The sequence below is a fragment of the Natrix helvetica genome, assembly GCF_964273705.1.
Source record: "Natrix helvetica genome assembly, chromosome: Z".
Lineage (NCBI taxonomy): Eukaryota > Metazoa > Chordata > Lepidosauria > Squamata > Natricidae > Natrix > Natrix helvetica.
The window spans coordinates 88248998-88265356 of NC_138554.1; the positions used below are offsets into that span (position 1 = coordinate 88248998).

Below are 16359 nucleotides of genomic sequence, written 5' to 3' on the forward strand. Positions count from 1 at the left end.
TACAGATTAATGCAATGAAAATGTATAATAAAAGCTAAGCTAAATTTAGTTTACTAGTAGTATGTATAAAAGGAAGTGACAATAGCTATAGTTTAATAATGATAACAATACATATAGATATATTAGTTTGATAATATGAAATTTTATATAAACAACACATGGAGTATATGAGAGGAGGTTTAAAAGTTTTATCTAGAATATGTTATAAAGATGTATTGCAATTAGATGATTTTAGGATGATTTAATAGAATGTTATCATATAACCCTATTCTAGATTTTGAATATTACATATAAAAGGGTGTAAAAACAATTATAGTCAAATTAAGGTTGAGATATAATAATCGTGATATACATGAATATATGTAAATTTAAAATATGCGATTTGATATGAAAAGGTGATGACCAGGGAAGAGATGCATGGAAATACTGTAACCAACTGACACACTTTCTACAATTTGTAATGGAAGATGGGTTTTTTTATGTTTGTTTGTCTTTGTTCAAAAATAAATAAAAATTAAAAAAAGAAAAGAAAAAGAAATAGTCCCTGAACGGGTGGATTGAGGAAAAAATCTGGCATCAACGAGCACCAGGAGGCATGGTCAAGGAAAAGATTCCTCAGTCCCAGGGCAACCAGACTGATTTAACCCATTGCTTGGACTCTCCAAGCAGTGCACAGAAAAATCAAAGCATTCAAAGAACATTTTTTCAAGTTTTTCAAGTATGCTATATCAAGTTCCTATTATTATCAATCAACTTTTAAGTTCACATATTGCCTATTCAATATCTTTCTCCTGAAGTGAACAGTTTAGGACTTGCTACAGAGCTATTTCACAATATATTGTTACTCAGGATTAGCTCTTGTTGCTTATTTCTATTTTATCTAATATCAACATGATGTCAACATCTCATTGTTCTGTTGTCTTTTTTCTATGTTTTCCCCATAAAACTTTGGTAGGGGAAATATTGCAGTGTATTGTTACTTTCTTAGACTCCTACATCTGGAGTCTTACTTCTGGAACGTAGTGGCCAAAATTGTGGAAATATTTTGGGAAAAGTGTATTTTTGAGGTTTGATGGCTAATAACACCACTTTTTTGGAGTAGTACCATATAAATGAAAAGATAATTTAATCAAAAATGTAATGCAATAACTTTTATGAAGGATTTGCTATTAGAATAGCAGTTATAAAGAAGAAAAGTGAAACACATAGAAAAAGCGGGATGTCAGGCCTGTAGCCATATTCCTTTTGGGATCTCTGGCCTGCCACACTTTCTATTATTTTATTATGCTGTTTCATTAGTGGTGAATTGGGAGGGGGAATAGTAAGGAGTAGAATGTGATGTTGTCAAAATAAAATTCCTTTCTAGAATCCAAGGTCATCTTTTGTCTCTACACCTCTGAGCCTGACCTGAACTAGATGGGTGGAACTGCCAGCATGGCAGTGGAAGATTGGACCATGTGATGGACTTGTGGGTGTGGGGGCAAGATCCTGAACTTTCAACTGGGTGGGGAAAACCAGGAAGCTTTCAGATTCGGGTTTTCCCAGATGTGCCAACATGGCTCTCTTAATAAATTGGAACTTTGAGCAATACTTTGCATTGACTCTGATTTAATTTTGGATGCTATTTGGAACCCTGACATGGGATATATAAAAATTACCATCATAGAAAACCATGATATACAAAAATTATCACCATGTCAGTTAATACTTAGTTGGGTAACCTTTACATGAATTACAGCCTTACAATGTCTTCTCATGGAGTGAACCAAGTCTTTTAGTTCTGCAACTGTTATAATGTGAAACCAAGATTGAATGATTGCTTGTATTAACTGGGTTTTATTGCTGGGTCGCTTCTGACTAACTAATTTCTTTAGTCGGCTCCATAAATTTTCATTTGGGTTAAGGTCTGGGCCAGGCCATTCCAGCAGAGGAATACGATTATTCTCAAACCACTTTTTGCACACAGCAGCAACATGACATGGAGCTGAATGCTGTTGAAATATAAATGCTTCATTGTCTTGAAAAAGATCATGTGCGGAAGGCTTCAATTTGGGCTCAAGTATTTCATTAATGTATATTTGGCCATTTATATTCCCATTAATCACAAATTCTGTCCATACCTTTTGATGTCATACAACCTCAGATCATAACACTGACTGGGTGTTTCACGGTACATGTAATGCAATCAGGATGCAAATCTCCGGTTCTTCTTACGAATTTAAGGCCATCACTACCAAACAGGGAGATATTGGTCTCATCACTCTAAATAACACTGTCCCATTGTTCCTCTATCCAGGTAACATGGATTTTAGTCCAGTTTAGTCTTTTCAACCTATCTTTGAGAAATAAAAGTGGCTTTTTTTGTGGAATTCTAGATTTTAGGCCAAATTCCTGCAGCCTGTGCCAAACAGTCCTTGCACTCAACTTCACATTGCATTGCGCCATTTCATCTTGTATATACCAAATGATTTTCTTCTGTCACATAGGCACACACTCTTAATTCTTCTATCACTTGCTGTTGTGCACCTTTTCCTGCCTTTACCAATGTGGTTTTGTAATGACTGAGTCTCCTTATACCGAGGGGTCCTAAACGTTTTGAACAGGGGCCTGATTCATGGTCCCTCACACTGTTTGGGGGGGGGGCGGACCAACTGGGTGGTCATGGCTAGGTGGTCATGTGACTGGGTGGGCATGGTTAAGTGGTCAAGTGACTGGGTGGACGTGCCCAATTTAGCAGTCCATTTTGCCTTTGTCCTTGCTGTACTTGCTCAACCCAAGGAATCTATTTACTTAAACCTCCACCCCCACAAAAAAAGGAAAAAAGAGTGCAGACTTTCTTGCCAGTTGCCTAACTTCATTACAACAGCAGCTTCACGCTCCTTAAAAGAGACCATTAAAAAAGAATAAAACAAACAGGATTTCCTTCAAAATAACTCCTGATCATATGTTTCAGATGATCACACAAGCCAGACTGAGAACTGCACCAATTAAGACTACAACTAAAACCTCCAAGATGAACATTGAGACATTGGAAGCAGACAGAAGACGACGATAATTAACACACATAAACACACATCCAGCCTCCAATAGTGAATTAAGGATAATGGTCCTTCAGACTGTTGGGGGTGAGACTACAATTTGAAACATGTGAAATGCTGTTTTTAAAGTGTTTTTAAAGATTTTAATGACCTTTAAAGCATTACTTTACAAGCTGATAGCTGCTTTGCAATCTGGAACCACCCCCTCTCCTACTCACTCACTACCCTGGATCATATGGCTGTGAAAAACATCTGAAGGGTTGTTTTAAAAACATTTTAAAGACTTTTAATGCACTACTTTACAAGCTGACAGTTGCTTTGCAAGCTGACCCCACCCCCTCTCCTACTCACCCACTGGCTCTGGATGGCTGTGAAAAATATCTGAAGGTGTTTTTAAAGTGTTTTTAAAGATTTTTAAAGACTTTTAAAGCACTACTTTACAAGCTGGCAGCTGCTTTTCATCCCATCACTCCACAGGCTGGATACTTTGCATTGGCGAGCAATATCTGAACCAGCCCACGGGCCATAGTTTGAGGATGCCTGCCTCATACCTCTTCAAAAACCTAGAAATGTCACCTTTGGTTAAGTGGAATATTCTAATTTCTTTATTACTATAGCCTGCTCATTTAATAATACTATTTTACATCACTTTCTGGGCAACCAGTCAACTCTTTGCACCATTACTTTAATTTTATTACATTTTACAAGCTCACTAAATGAAACAACACAAAAAACCCCAACCAACTTGATAGTGATCACATAATACACTGACAAATGTTCTCCTCTCAGCTTCAATACATGATATCAATAACAGAATCCTACTGTGATCTGATTGGCTCATTGCCAAAACAAGATGACACCTGATTGGCTCTCTAAACACTCATGCTCATTGGCTATAATCAGATAAAGGAAAGCTACCTGATATCAACCTAAGCAAGTTGAGCTTCCTTTTTCTGGTTATTTGGCTATAACTTTTCACAGAATACAGATAATTGAACAAACTTTGTTGTATTACATTCTTGATTAAATTATCTTTCCATTGAAATATAATGTTATGCTACTACTCCCAAAAAAGTGGTGTTATTAGCCATCAAATCTCAAAAATACACTTTTCCCGAAAGGTTGCCACAATTTTGGCCACTACTGTATAATAAAGTTTTACATAGCTAAACTCAATCATTTTAGGTATACTTATTTAAATATATTTATTATTACCATTTCAATTGTTATATTTAAAAATGTAATATTTTTACATTTTTTCTGAATAAAGCAGCCCAGATGCTGGCTGACATACGGTACATGGCTTCAAGTCCTGTATTGCCTTCTTATAGGCTTCTGATTGCAATTCAAAAGGTTGGTTTTAACCTACAATGCCCTACATGGTTTGGCACTGTTGTTGTGCAGGACCACTTTTTCCAACCCAGTTTGGCTTTTATATGTATATATTATGGAAGAAAGGCTGATGATTCCCATTTTAGGAGCAAGAGGAGTGGAAGCTTACAGGCTCTGTTTTTCAGATGGGATCTCTCTGAACCTCTTACTGGAAAAACTAAAATATTTCAAAAAGCCTATGGAGTTTGAAGTGACACCACTGATTTATTGGTCTGAATACGTTGAGCAGTTTTGTTTTTATTTTTAGTTACTGATTTGTTTGATTGATAATTTATTACATTATTGTTTTTATGTTGCTCTGTAAACCATCTAGAGTCCTTCTTATTGCAGAGGGTATAAATTTAACTTTGGCCACCTAATAAGGAAAGACTGACTGGAGAAGAGCCTAATACTGGGAAAGATTGAGGGCAAAAGAAAAACGGGACGACAGAGAATGAGGTGGGTGGATGGAATCACTGAAGCAGTAGGTGTGAGCTTAAATGGACTCCAGAGGATGGTAGAGGACAGGAAGGCCTGGAGGCATGGGGTCATGACGGGTCGGACACAACATAAATTTAACAAGTAAATAAATATTTGGACGAACATACAAAAAGCATACCTTTGTAAGAAGAGCTTAACTAAAAACCATTCTAATATATAACTATGCTAAGCTTAAAAGTATTTTAAATATTTAAAAGTTTTAAAGCCTCCTGCCACATTCTATTAAAAACAAAAAGCTCTGGCACTGCATATCTAATTAATTAATCCGTAATAAACTGCCATGACACTGTATCCCTCACTAATGTACACTGACATCTAACATTTCACCGATAACCATGCAATCTGGTTTTCGGTCTATCTTTAACTTCCTGTATGTGTTCACAACACTAAGCAGACCGTGAACTTAAAACTTCGTTTATGATGAGATGCGGAGACATTACATATCTAACAATTAAGAGCTCAATGATGGGGAGGACGAACCCCTTTTCGCTATTAACCAATTAACGCTAGATGTTCTTATGAAGCATTTTTCAACAGTCAGAGATCATTTACAGGTCGGCACCATCTATACCAACCGCTGTGCTTATGATCAGCAGCTTACCTCACGCCGTGGAGGTGCGGAAAGACAAGCCGCAGAAATCGAACTCCCCCACTGGTTACTCTCGGATGGAGCCTCCCTCCTAGGACGCATGCGCATTTCCTTTGCTCTGCCGAGGCCCCTCCTTATTCTGCGTTTCCTTTCCCGCTGCTGTCCTCGGACTACGAGCTGTTGTTGTCTGTACGTTTCGTCGCCTGCCGTGGGACGCTGGAAGCGCGAGCGTCGTTCGTTGGGCGCAGAGTCTTCGGAACTGAAAGGAAAGGGGTGCGGGCCACGCGACGCAGAGCGATCGGCTGACCTCTGTAGTGGCCCGTTGTCGCTTCTTCGCTAAAGAGGCCGATCTGCAGTCTTCTACCCGGTGTGGTTGTAGACGGCGAACACTGAAGTGGAACCTTCGCTTTCCATGCAGGGAGCGGCCGGTGGGAAGTCGAGGCCGCGACAAAAGGAAATCCTGCCGCCGTCACCAGTAGAACCGAGAGTAAGTTGCTAAGGGCGGGGTACGAGACGGATTCAGTTTGGCCTTCTCTTTCTGAGGCCTACGGGGGCAGATACTGGTAAAGAAAGAGAAGCCATTGGGGATGGAAAACGTGAGTACCCCAGACGTTCGTCGTCATTCCCGAAGGCCGAACTCCGGGTCCCCTCGAAAACTCTGTCCGTACGGGTTTTGCACACCCCTCTCGCTTTCCTCTTTTGCAATAGATGGGCGAGGCGAGGAAATACGTATGTGTAAGAGACATGGAGAGACACAGAATGCGGCGGCGGGGGGGGGGACTCTTCGCATGTAATTGTAGTGTCCCCGAGAGCATGCATGGTCGGTTAAAATTCGTTTATTGTTTGTAATTGTCAGCATTGCAAAAAGCAGATTTAAGATACATGACTGAGGGGAAGATGAAATTGAGTTTAACCTTTTGTCCCCTTGCCATCGTTAGCGGTTTTGTTTCCATTTTCTTCCCCCAATTCCCTATAGTCCAAAGAACAGCATTCTCTCCACCCCCCATCTCCCAACTGCTGTGCATTCGTCCGGCTTAGGTGGCAGTTAAGAAATTCATATATTCGAGCTGCAGATCTATTTGGGTGATGACAGTGCATCTTATTTCTGCAAGGTGGATAGAGAGCCAACAGGTTTGTTCAGAATGTGCATAGCAGTCTTTATTTTTCTTGTGGTGCATGCACAGAGCTCTTTTCTATGGAAGTGCTTGCATAGCGTTGTCATGCCAAAAACACATTATGACTTGATGATCTCTTTGGCAAACAGCCATTTTTTCTAAGCTGCATCAATTTCTGTTTTATTTGCCATCTTTGACACAGGCATCAGACCTGTAGAATGTCTTTGTTTATTCCCTTCTATTATAATTAATTGAAACAGATAGATGAAAGAGCATAAAACAGCCTTTTTATAGTTTAAACTGTATCTATTATTGATTGAAAAAATATATTAACCGGAATGTTATAATTATTTAACATCAGTATTTTAATGTACAATGAATTCTGTATATATTAACATCTCATTCTTTGAACATATGCTTGAAATGTTTCTTGAGATAAAAAATATCTCATAGCTTAGATTTTAAAGCTTACTTACTCTTTTAGAAGTTAAAACACATTTATTTAACAAAAGGTAGTTGGATTAACTATGGTTCTCCTACAGTTGGCTAATATAGATATGAATCCTTCCAAAGGATATGAGACAACTGTTTAAAGCCTGCCCTCTAGTGCAATCATACTTACCTATATAAGAATATTTTTATATATGATTTATGGGAAATCACAGCAGTCATCATTTGATATAGAGAAGTGGGATAAAATAAGGATTTGGCACAATACATATGGTTCCTGAAGCAGTTAAACCTGCTTGAAAAATGAAATTCTTTTAGGAATAAGGGTTACTCTCAGAATCAAAAAACAGAACAAACAAAATTTGGCTTTAACTGCTAGCTGCAGTGATAATGTTGTATGGCCTTTCCCACTGATAATTTCTCATTAGAAACGCACAATTTGGCTTAGCTTATTTAGTTAGTATAATTAGGAAGTATATAGCAGACCTAACTGAACATACTGTTTTTTTACAATGTTTACTTTTCTAGAGTATGAAATGTGTCTGTGTTTGTATACAATGTGTGTGTATGCATATATATGTAGTGCTCTAATGAAATCTATAAAGCTGAAAAGTTTATATTCATTTACCCTGTACTATATGTAACTATAATACTAATGTTTTGGATTTTTTTTAAAAAATAAAAAGTTAATTTGATACATGGTGATTGTCAAGAGCATTTATTGAAATATCTAGGTGATCAGATGATATAAAAGTATATATAAAATAGATTTTTTTATTATTCAGTATAAAATATCACAATTTATTTCTCTTTTATGTAGACTGTTATTCAGAGAATACTTTAAGACAAGTTTGTCTAACTTCATTTACCAGTAATTGCATTTCTGGTGCACTGGCAACATTTTCTGGATGCCATTTCAGTTGCATGCTCCTTAATACTGTTGACATCTCTTTTCATATATTTACACAGATACCAAATAGATACAGCATTTATTTGATTCCTTGACAAATTCTTTCATAATAATTGTTTTCCCATTTTATTGTTCTGCTGTTTTAGAATAGAATTTATTTAGCTTTATTAGATTATTGCAAGTGTGAGACATTTTCTAAGATCTGCTCGGTTTCCTCTGAGCACTAACATAAAGCTCAGTACAGTATTTTATTTTTTTCGAATATACTCAGTGATAATGCCAGATCTACTTCTCCAGGAATACATTCCCATATTATTTATGTCCTGTGTATTCACCATTGTAGAGCATTGTATACCAAAGGCAAAGGTACAGGATAATGGGATTCAGTTCAGTTAAATATTCAGTTCCCAAATATTTAAAAGAAATAAGGAAAGTTTGTTGTAGAATTAGAACATACTGTATTTTTCGGAGTATAAGACACAACTTTTTGCCCAAAAAAGAGGGCGAAAATCTAAGTGTGTCTTACACACTGAATACAGAATTTTTGGCCTCCCGAAACCCTGACCCCTTCACAAAATGTGCAGAGGTTTTGGGAGGCCTGAAAGTGCTCCTGGGGGCTGGGGAGGGCAAAAACAAGAGAAAAAATGGGCCATTTTTTGCTCGTTTTTAACACACACCGCAGCCCCAAGGAGCACTCTACAAGCCTCCTAAAGGCTATACATGCCCTTTTTTGGCAAAATATGGGCCCATTTTCATGAAAAATGGGCCATTTTTTGCTCGTTTCTCCCCCCCCCCCCCAGAGCACTTTGCAGGCCTCTCAAATTCTCTGCGTGCCCCATTTTTCACAAAGGGTTTGGGAAGTCTGCATAGTGCAAAAACTTTTTAAAAAATTTTACCTCTTCAAAATCTTGGTGCATCTTCTACTCCAGTGCGTCTTTTACTCCGAAAAATTCGGTAACCATTAAAATTAGAATATAGAATGTATATAAGAGCTATCTTAGTTTCGGGGAAACACAGTATTTTCTGTGATTTAAACATAAAACAATGGTGGCTAATAAATATTTTTTTTATGTAGGAAATAGCAGTGGAAGAATGTGAAACTGGACTTGATATTGGATATAGAAATGTCAGTAGATGAATCTTCTAAAAATACGAAGAAAACTTGCAACGTGATGATCAAAGCATAATTAAGATAAGATGTTACCTTTGAAAAGGGCATTGCTAAGGTTAGTAGACTCCCAACATTCAATAAAGATTTTATTTCACTAGGAAATTTGTCTTAGTTGTCACAATGATATAAACATTTTGTACATCATTCTAATAAGGATCCTCAACTGACAATTTATTATTAAAATATTTATTTTCTTCTCAGACAATGACAAAAGATTACAACCTATTCCATTTCTCTTCTAGAAAGGACAGGATTAAAGTGAGAAAAAAAAAGAGATGGCCAGGTCAAGCTGTTGAGATGAATTTTTCTAACCTGGGATTAGCAGGATGCTGCAATTTTGTTTTATTTTTGTTAACTTTTGCTTCAATCATGCTTGATAATACGCTGCACATCTTTCTTGGAAAGGCCTTGTTATACAATTGTGTCTGTATTAGTCCACTTTCCATTTTAAAAATAATAATTTCATTAATATATAATTAACTGTCAATGATAAACATTGACATCTAAATATAATAATTGTCTCATGATTCAGGCTTTCTAATAATTTGTGTATATCTCATAGTTTTTATAACTCCCCCCCCCCTCCCCGACAGACAGACAAACAAAAGAGTACAAGTGGTTGGGGTCTAAAGAGGAGATAATATAGAAATAAGCAAAAAAGTATAATTACAGGTAATCCTCGACTTACATCTACTCATTTAGTGACTGTTTGAAGTTACAACAGCACAAAAAAAATCGGTTTTTCACACTTATGATCCTTGTAGCATCCCGATGGTCACATAATCAAAATTTGAATGTTTGGCAATTGGTTCATACTTATAATTATTACGGTGTCCCAGGGTCATATCTTTTGCAACCTTCTGACAAGCAAAGTTAATTGAGAAACCATCACTTAAGAACTGTGTTACTTACTTAATAACTGGAGTAATTCACTTAATGGTGGCAAGAATTATCATAAAATGGGGCAAATTCTCTTAACTGTCTTGATTAGCCACAGAAATTTTGGGCTCAATTGTGGTTGTAAGTTGAAAACTACCTGTGTGGTGCTTTGTTATTTTCTCTCTGTACTCTATTCCAATAAAAGAGTTTAAAAGAGATATCATTTACTAATATTTTCAGCAGCTTCCTCGGGTTTTTTACTTAATATATTTTAAATTCAGAAAATAGGAATCATTGTTAACATGGTTAACATTTTTGTGAAATTGGCTCCCCCCCACCCCCCTTATTTTCTTTCATTCTAAGGTGCATAATTTGATGATTCAACTACTTGGAGTGTTAGATAAACCTTGTCTATATATCTGATATTTCTAGAGTGACCAACCTAAATTATTAAAATTTATTTCAAGGAAATGTTTTTATAGTGGGTTCTTTCATATACAAAGTCCAACTTTTATAAGAACAGAAATGTTTTTCTATACATTCTATAATGATTTTATTTCTGATTTTTTAGATGCATTTGGCAGCGAAGATGAGTTGTGCATCTATTTCAGAAATCCTTATATGAAAAGACACAAGTTTTAGAAAGTGTCGGCATTACTACTTGGAGAGTATGGCAGGTTTTAAACGAGGATATGATGGAAAAATTGCTGGATTGTATGATTTGGATAAAACCCTAGGCAGAGGGCATTTTGCTGTGGTGAAACTTGCCCGACATGTATTTACAGGTGAAAAAGTGGCAGTAAAAGTAATTGACAAGACCAAGTTAGATACTCTTGCCACAGGACATCTTTTCCAAGAAGTCAGATGTATGAAACTAGTTCAACATCCTAATATTGTTCGTCTATATGAAGTTATTGACACTCAGACCAAACTTTATCTGATCTTAGAACTTGGTGATGGAGGAGATATGTTTGATTACATCATGAAACATGAAGAAGGTCTTAATGAAGATCTGGCAAAAAAATATTTTGCTCAGATTGTTCATGCTATATCCTATTGCCATAAACTGCATGTCGTTCACAGAGACTTAAAACCAGAAAATGTTGTATTTTTTGAAAAACAAGGACTTGTGAAATTAACTGATTTTGGATTTAGCAACAAATTTCAACCTGGGAAAAAACTTACAACAAGTTGTGGCTCTCTTGCATATTCTGCTCCTGAAATTTTACTTGGCGATGAATATGATGCTCCTGCAGTAGGTAAGTTAATGAACTAGTAAATAAAACCTTAATTGCTATATTTTTGTTTTCAAATGAACTATTCTTGAAAAATTATTCAGTGTTTCCCAATTTATGTCATCCAATAACTGCAGTTTCCAGAATTCATAGCAAACAGACTAAAAATAGAATTTTGAAAGTTGCAATTCTAAGGCATCTTGAGGATACCTGGTTATAAAAAGGTGGATTTAAATATTAGAAATATGCATTTTAAAAGGTCTTTACATACTTTCATTGTATTGATCTAGTGGTAGAGGCAAGCGATCAGTTATCCTCCAGATATTTTGGAACTCTGAATTCACTTAAGCTTCAACTAGTATGCTTGGCAAATTTCAAACAACTGTAGACTATTTTTGTTATTTCGATGACTCCTAAAGTTAACTACAGGTAGTCCTCGACTTATGATCACAATTGAACCCCAAATGTATGTTGTTAAGTGAGACATTTACTAAGAGAGTTTTGCTTCATTTTACAACCTTTCTAGCCACAATTGTTAAGTGAATCACTGCAGTTATTAAGTTAGTAACAAGGTTAAATGAATCTGGTTTCCCCATTGATTTTGCTTGTTAGAAGCTGTTCATATGACCCCAGATATTGCAACCATTATAAATATGAACCAGTTGCCAAGCATTTGAATTTTGATTATGTGACCATGGGGATGCTACAATAGTTGTGTGAAAAATAGTCATAAGTCGTTTTTCAGTGCTGTTGTAACTTTGAACGGTCACTTAAACTGTTGTAAGTCGAGGACTACTTGTAATACCAGGTTAAAAGTTGACATGAAACATTCTATGATTATATTATTTTGAATATACTGTACTATTTACAATGGGTGCTAGATAATATCCACTTCATATATAATATAGTAGAAGTGCTTACACAGAATTCAATAATTGTTTGAATTGTATTGACAGTACAGAAAATTGCATTTATCTAACAGCATCTTAACTCTTATGAACAAATAACTATGTTTTCACTCACAATACAGTTGTCCAAATACTTGCATTAGGAGGACAACATAAATTATTCTTGTTACTGACTTCTCTTATAGTTGCATTTATGTGGAAGTAGCCTCTTGTTTTCAGCAAAATATCTTCTTCAGATGTTTATATAATGTATCTTTTCATTGTGGCTCTTGCCATTGTGATTGACTATTGTAGAGTTTTCAAACTGTGCTCCCAGTATTGCAACTTTGAACAAGAGGAACTAAGGTGAAAAAAGGGGGATGACTACAGCAACCTTTCCAAGGTTAAATGGAAAAGCAAGGGCTTGTTCTCATGGGAAAACATGTCTGCAATTTTATGGATCAGAGTTTGTTTTAAACTAATTTAATTTTAAAATCCTGGGCTAGTGTTTTATTACACACACACACACACAAAACATCCCATTTCCATTTGATAATAAGAAATATTTTAATCCACATGCTATTGAGATAATTCAACTTAAAATAGTTGGTTCCCAGCTCTTGTCTCCATTCCCTAGGATTTAGTTTAAGAGCTGCAATGCAATTTTTTCATTATCAACCCTTGAACCTGTCCATTGTAATTGATTCATAAAATTATAACTTCATTCAGGGGTTCTAGATAGAATCATTTTTCAAATAACAAAACTCATAACCAGTAAAGAACATCTTCCAAGTTTATATCAAAGGCCTATGAGGTACACAATTGCTTAAATTCATATTGTATCGATCTGATTTCCTGAACATGAAAAAAGAATGAATTTGTTTCAGTAATAGCTAAAAAGGTTACTTGTTATAATTGGACTATGATGACAAATATTTTCTCTCTAAATGTAAAAATCTATTGTGTGTTTTCCTCTCAGCTACATTTAAATGTTGCCTTGGATTTCTTCAACTTCTGTAGTTTTTCTAATCTTACTAATTTCCTTTATTGTACATGTAGTATTATCAGTGGAACAATATTAGGGTTAATTCTTACAAACCAAGTACTGTACAACAGTTAAACAGGAAATCCTTTACTAAAGTAGTAATTCCCCTACACAGAAAGGGAAATGGGCAGGAAAGAATGAGTACATAGAATATATAATCAAAGTAGATAGAGAAGAAATAATAGCTGGGAAAATGTTACATGAATGTTTAGTAGTAACTAAAATTGATTTACAATTAAGTCTATTTTGCTTTCATGTGGCCATTGTGAGAGAAATATTTTGGTTGTATATGTGACTTCAAAGTTTTCCTATTATAAGTAGAAAGCTATCTGGGATCTAAAGGATAGCATAAAAAAGATAAAGTTTTCCTGAAAATGCCCTGACATTTAGCCTGAGACTAATATAGTCAAAAGTTAATATAGTGAATAAAATAATAAATAGGGAGGTGAAGAAATTGGTACGTTCTTGAGATGTTTTGACCACGGCTATTAAGATACTCACATAGTTTCATATAGCTACCTTAATCTATCCATTTCAATTTGGTCTGCTTTTCGACTGTATAACAATACAGCAGTTAAGAAAAATGATAGTCAACCATGAAACATGATAATCAACCATAACTAAAATATGTTAGAATACATTAAAATCAAATAAAAGAAATGGGCAACATTTATTTGAATTTGACAAAAATAAGAGGTTAAGAACATTTAATGAAATCATTTATCTGTTTAGCAGTTACTTCAGTTAAGCTGGCCAGCCTCCATAATCAAATCATGTCCAAATCTAATAAATATTGTATGAATCGGGTCAAAGTAGCCCCTCTTTGAAGATGGTTCCAAAACTGAATTGAAGAAGCAGCTTCTTGGATGAGAAGAGAAGTGTTTTCAAAGTGAAAAAAGGAGAAAGTCCAGTTGCCTATTGGGAGAAAAAACACATTTGGGACCATCATGATCTGGATGATTGAGAATCTCCATGGACACGAGAGTTCACAGTTTTTTTCATGATCAGAAACAGAAATAAGGCAATGTAAAAAGAATGTTAAAAATCTTCTATATTTTTGTTAGAACATGGGTAGATAATACTAATTACATGATTTTTTAATTAGCTGCAGTGGTGGGTTTCAAATCCTTTTAGAACCTATTCTGTAGGTGTGGCCTGTTTTGTGGGAGTGGCTCGGTGGTCATGTGACCAGGTGGGAGTGGCTTGGCAGTCGTGTGACCGGGTGGGCATGGCCAACTTGGAAAATTTATTTATTTTTATTTATTTTATTTGATTTCTAGACCGCCCGCTCTCCCCGAAGGGACTCGGGGCGGTGTACAGGTACCAAATTAAAAACCTTACAAATAATCATAAATATAGTTAAAATCGAATTAAACTTTAAACCCCTGTACAAATTTATAAAAATTAAAAACTTAGCCTAAGACCAAAATTTAAAAATACAGACAGAGGTGGGAGAGCTGGAATTAGGCCAAGCCGGCTAGATTAAACAGGTGGGTTTTGAGCTTCTTACGGAAGGAGCGGAGGTCCGTGGTTGTTCTAATATCAGGGGGAAGGTCATTCCAGAGAAGGCCCTTCCCCTGGGCATCGCCCGCTGGCACAGCCTAGTAGACGGCACCCGGAGGAGTGTGGTGAAATTCACTTAGCAACCAAAATTTTGGGGTCAATTGTGGTCATAAGTCAAAGACTATCTCTGCCTTCCTCTGCATGGCAGCCTTGTCCTAGTAAACTTCTCCTTTCTGGCAATTTTCTTTCTGTTAGAGGCACCAAAATAATCCAGATGATATAAGGTTTCCTGCTGGGGCAGGGGGTTGGATTAGATGACCTCCGAGATTCCTTTCAGGACTAGATTGCTGTGCTGTTTCAAAGCATTTTCTAAAGCCATGTCTAGTACCAGGGTTAGCAGTCCGTCCTTCATCTCCTTTTTCTTCCTTCCTCCCTTCCTTCCTCTTTCTTCCTTTCTCTTTTTTCTTCCTTTCTCTTTCCCCCCTCTCTCTCATATTTTAGAAATAAAATCTAAAGGACCTCTAGAAGTCTTGTTCAAAACTGATTGTACTCCGTGACAAAAGCTTTAGCTAAGATTCGTTAACTTGACTATAAATGATCCCATTTAGATAATTTAGGGATTTTTTTAAGAATGTGGAAATGAGCAAAATAATATACTAGAGGAAGGAAGGAAGGAAGGAAGGAAGGAAGGAAGGAAGAAGGTGGTAGGAAGAAAGAAGGAAGGAAAGAAAAGAAAGGTGTTCAGTTCTTAATATTTCAATATATCTTATTAATAAACATACTAGTAATAATGCATTAGAATATTTCCTTTCCCCCCCCCTTCCTAAAAATTATTCGGGGCCACATGCAATTCTTCCTTCCTTCCACCTCTCTCCACTCTCCTTCCTTCCATCTCATTTCCAGCTCCTTCATTCCTTCCTTCCTCTTTAATGGGGGGGGGAGGGGCGGCTAGACTTTGTGTTCTCATGCTCAGTTCCCCTAAAAATCCACCACTGGCACAAACCCACTTCTTCCTTGTCAAAGCCCCAGCGATTCTCCTGTTGATTTGATCAAAGCAGAAGGGAAAGGGGGAGGGGGTGAGTGGAAGCAGTGGATGGACCCAGGCACTTATGTGCACACCTTTGGAGACAAATAATTGGGAAGGGATTCACTCCGGAAGCTTATAAAATTTCCCCACCACCTACCGAATAGGCGTGTGTGCATGCACACACACTCCTCCCTCTGTAATACCTCCACTCTACACACACACCTCCATCTCATTCCCAGCTCCCTCCCTTCCTCCCTTCCCCTCTCATTTCCTATTAGTTATTATGTGCCATTCAGCAAAAGTCTTAATACTTTGGCTTTGAATAATCATATTGTTATGGTTAGGATGTTATATTATAAATATTACAAGTAGTATTAAATGCTTGCCATCACCTGGCGGATGGAAATGGGGACACGCCTTCTCCAGACCTGCAAGCTGGTCACCTGTCCGCCAGGGAGACAGCCAGTGTAGGTGAGCCACGCGGTTGCTCCGATCACGCGGGCCCTGCCGACTGGGCAGGCAAAGGAAGTGGGTGGGCGGGTCAAGCATGGTGCAGACAGGCAGGGCGGACGGAGCAGAGTGAGGGGGGGGAGACCAGCATTCCGGTACATGGCCTGTGGAGGACCCGGTGTGCAAAT

At 36.9% G+C, this 16359-nt stretch overlaps 2 protein-coding genes across 6 annotated transcripts in view; one reads left to right on the forward strand and one right to left on the reverse strand.

The window, feature by feature from the left end:
- The window catches only part of POMGNT2 (protein O-linked mannose N-acetylglucosaminyltransferase 2 (beta 1,4-)), a 223410-nt gene extending 217758 nt beyond the window's left edge, over nt 1-5652 (reverse strand). For all 3 annotated transcript variants that reach the window (XM_081970115.1, XM_081970109.1, XM_081970113.1), the window contains exon 1: nt 5512-5652. The gene's annotated coding sequence lies outside the window, so the exon portion shown is untranslated. The remainder of the gene's footprint in view (nt 1-5511) is intronic.
- Nucleotides 5653-5655: 3 nt separating this feature from the next.
- SNRK (SNF related kinase) overlaps nt 5656-16359 on the forward strand; it is a 43360-nt gene continuing 32656 nt past the window's right edge. Inside the window, exons 1-3 of one of the 3 annotated variants that reach the window (XM_081970103.1) lie at nt 5656-5986; nt 9050-9200; nt 10596-11283. In XM_081970103.1, coding sequence (XP_081826229.1) covers nt 10695-11283 — 589 coding nt within the window. In that variant the 5' untranslated portion in view covers nt 5656-5986; nt 9050-9200; nt 10596-10694. Of the gene's footprint in view, nt 6096-9049; nt 9201-10595; nt 11284-16359 lie in introns of all 3 variants that reach the window. The other 2 variants (XM_081970104.1, XM_081970105.1) reach the window with 2 other exon arrangements.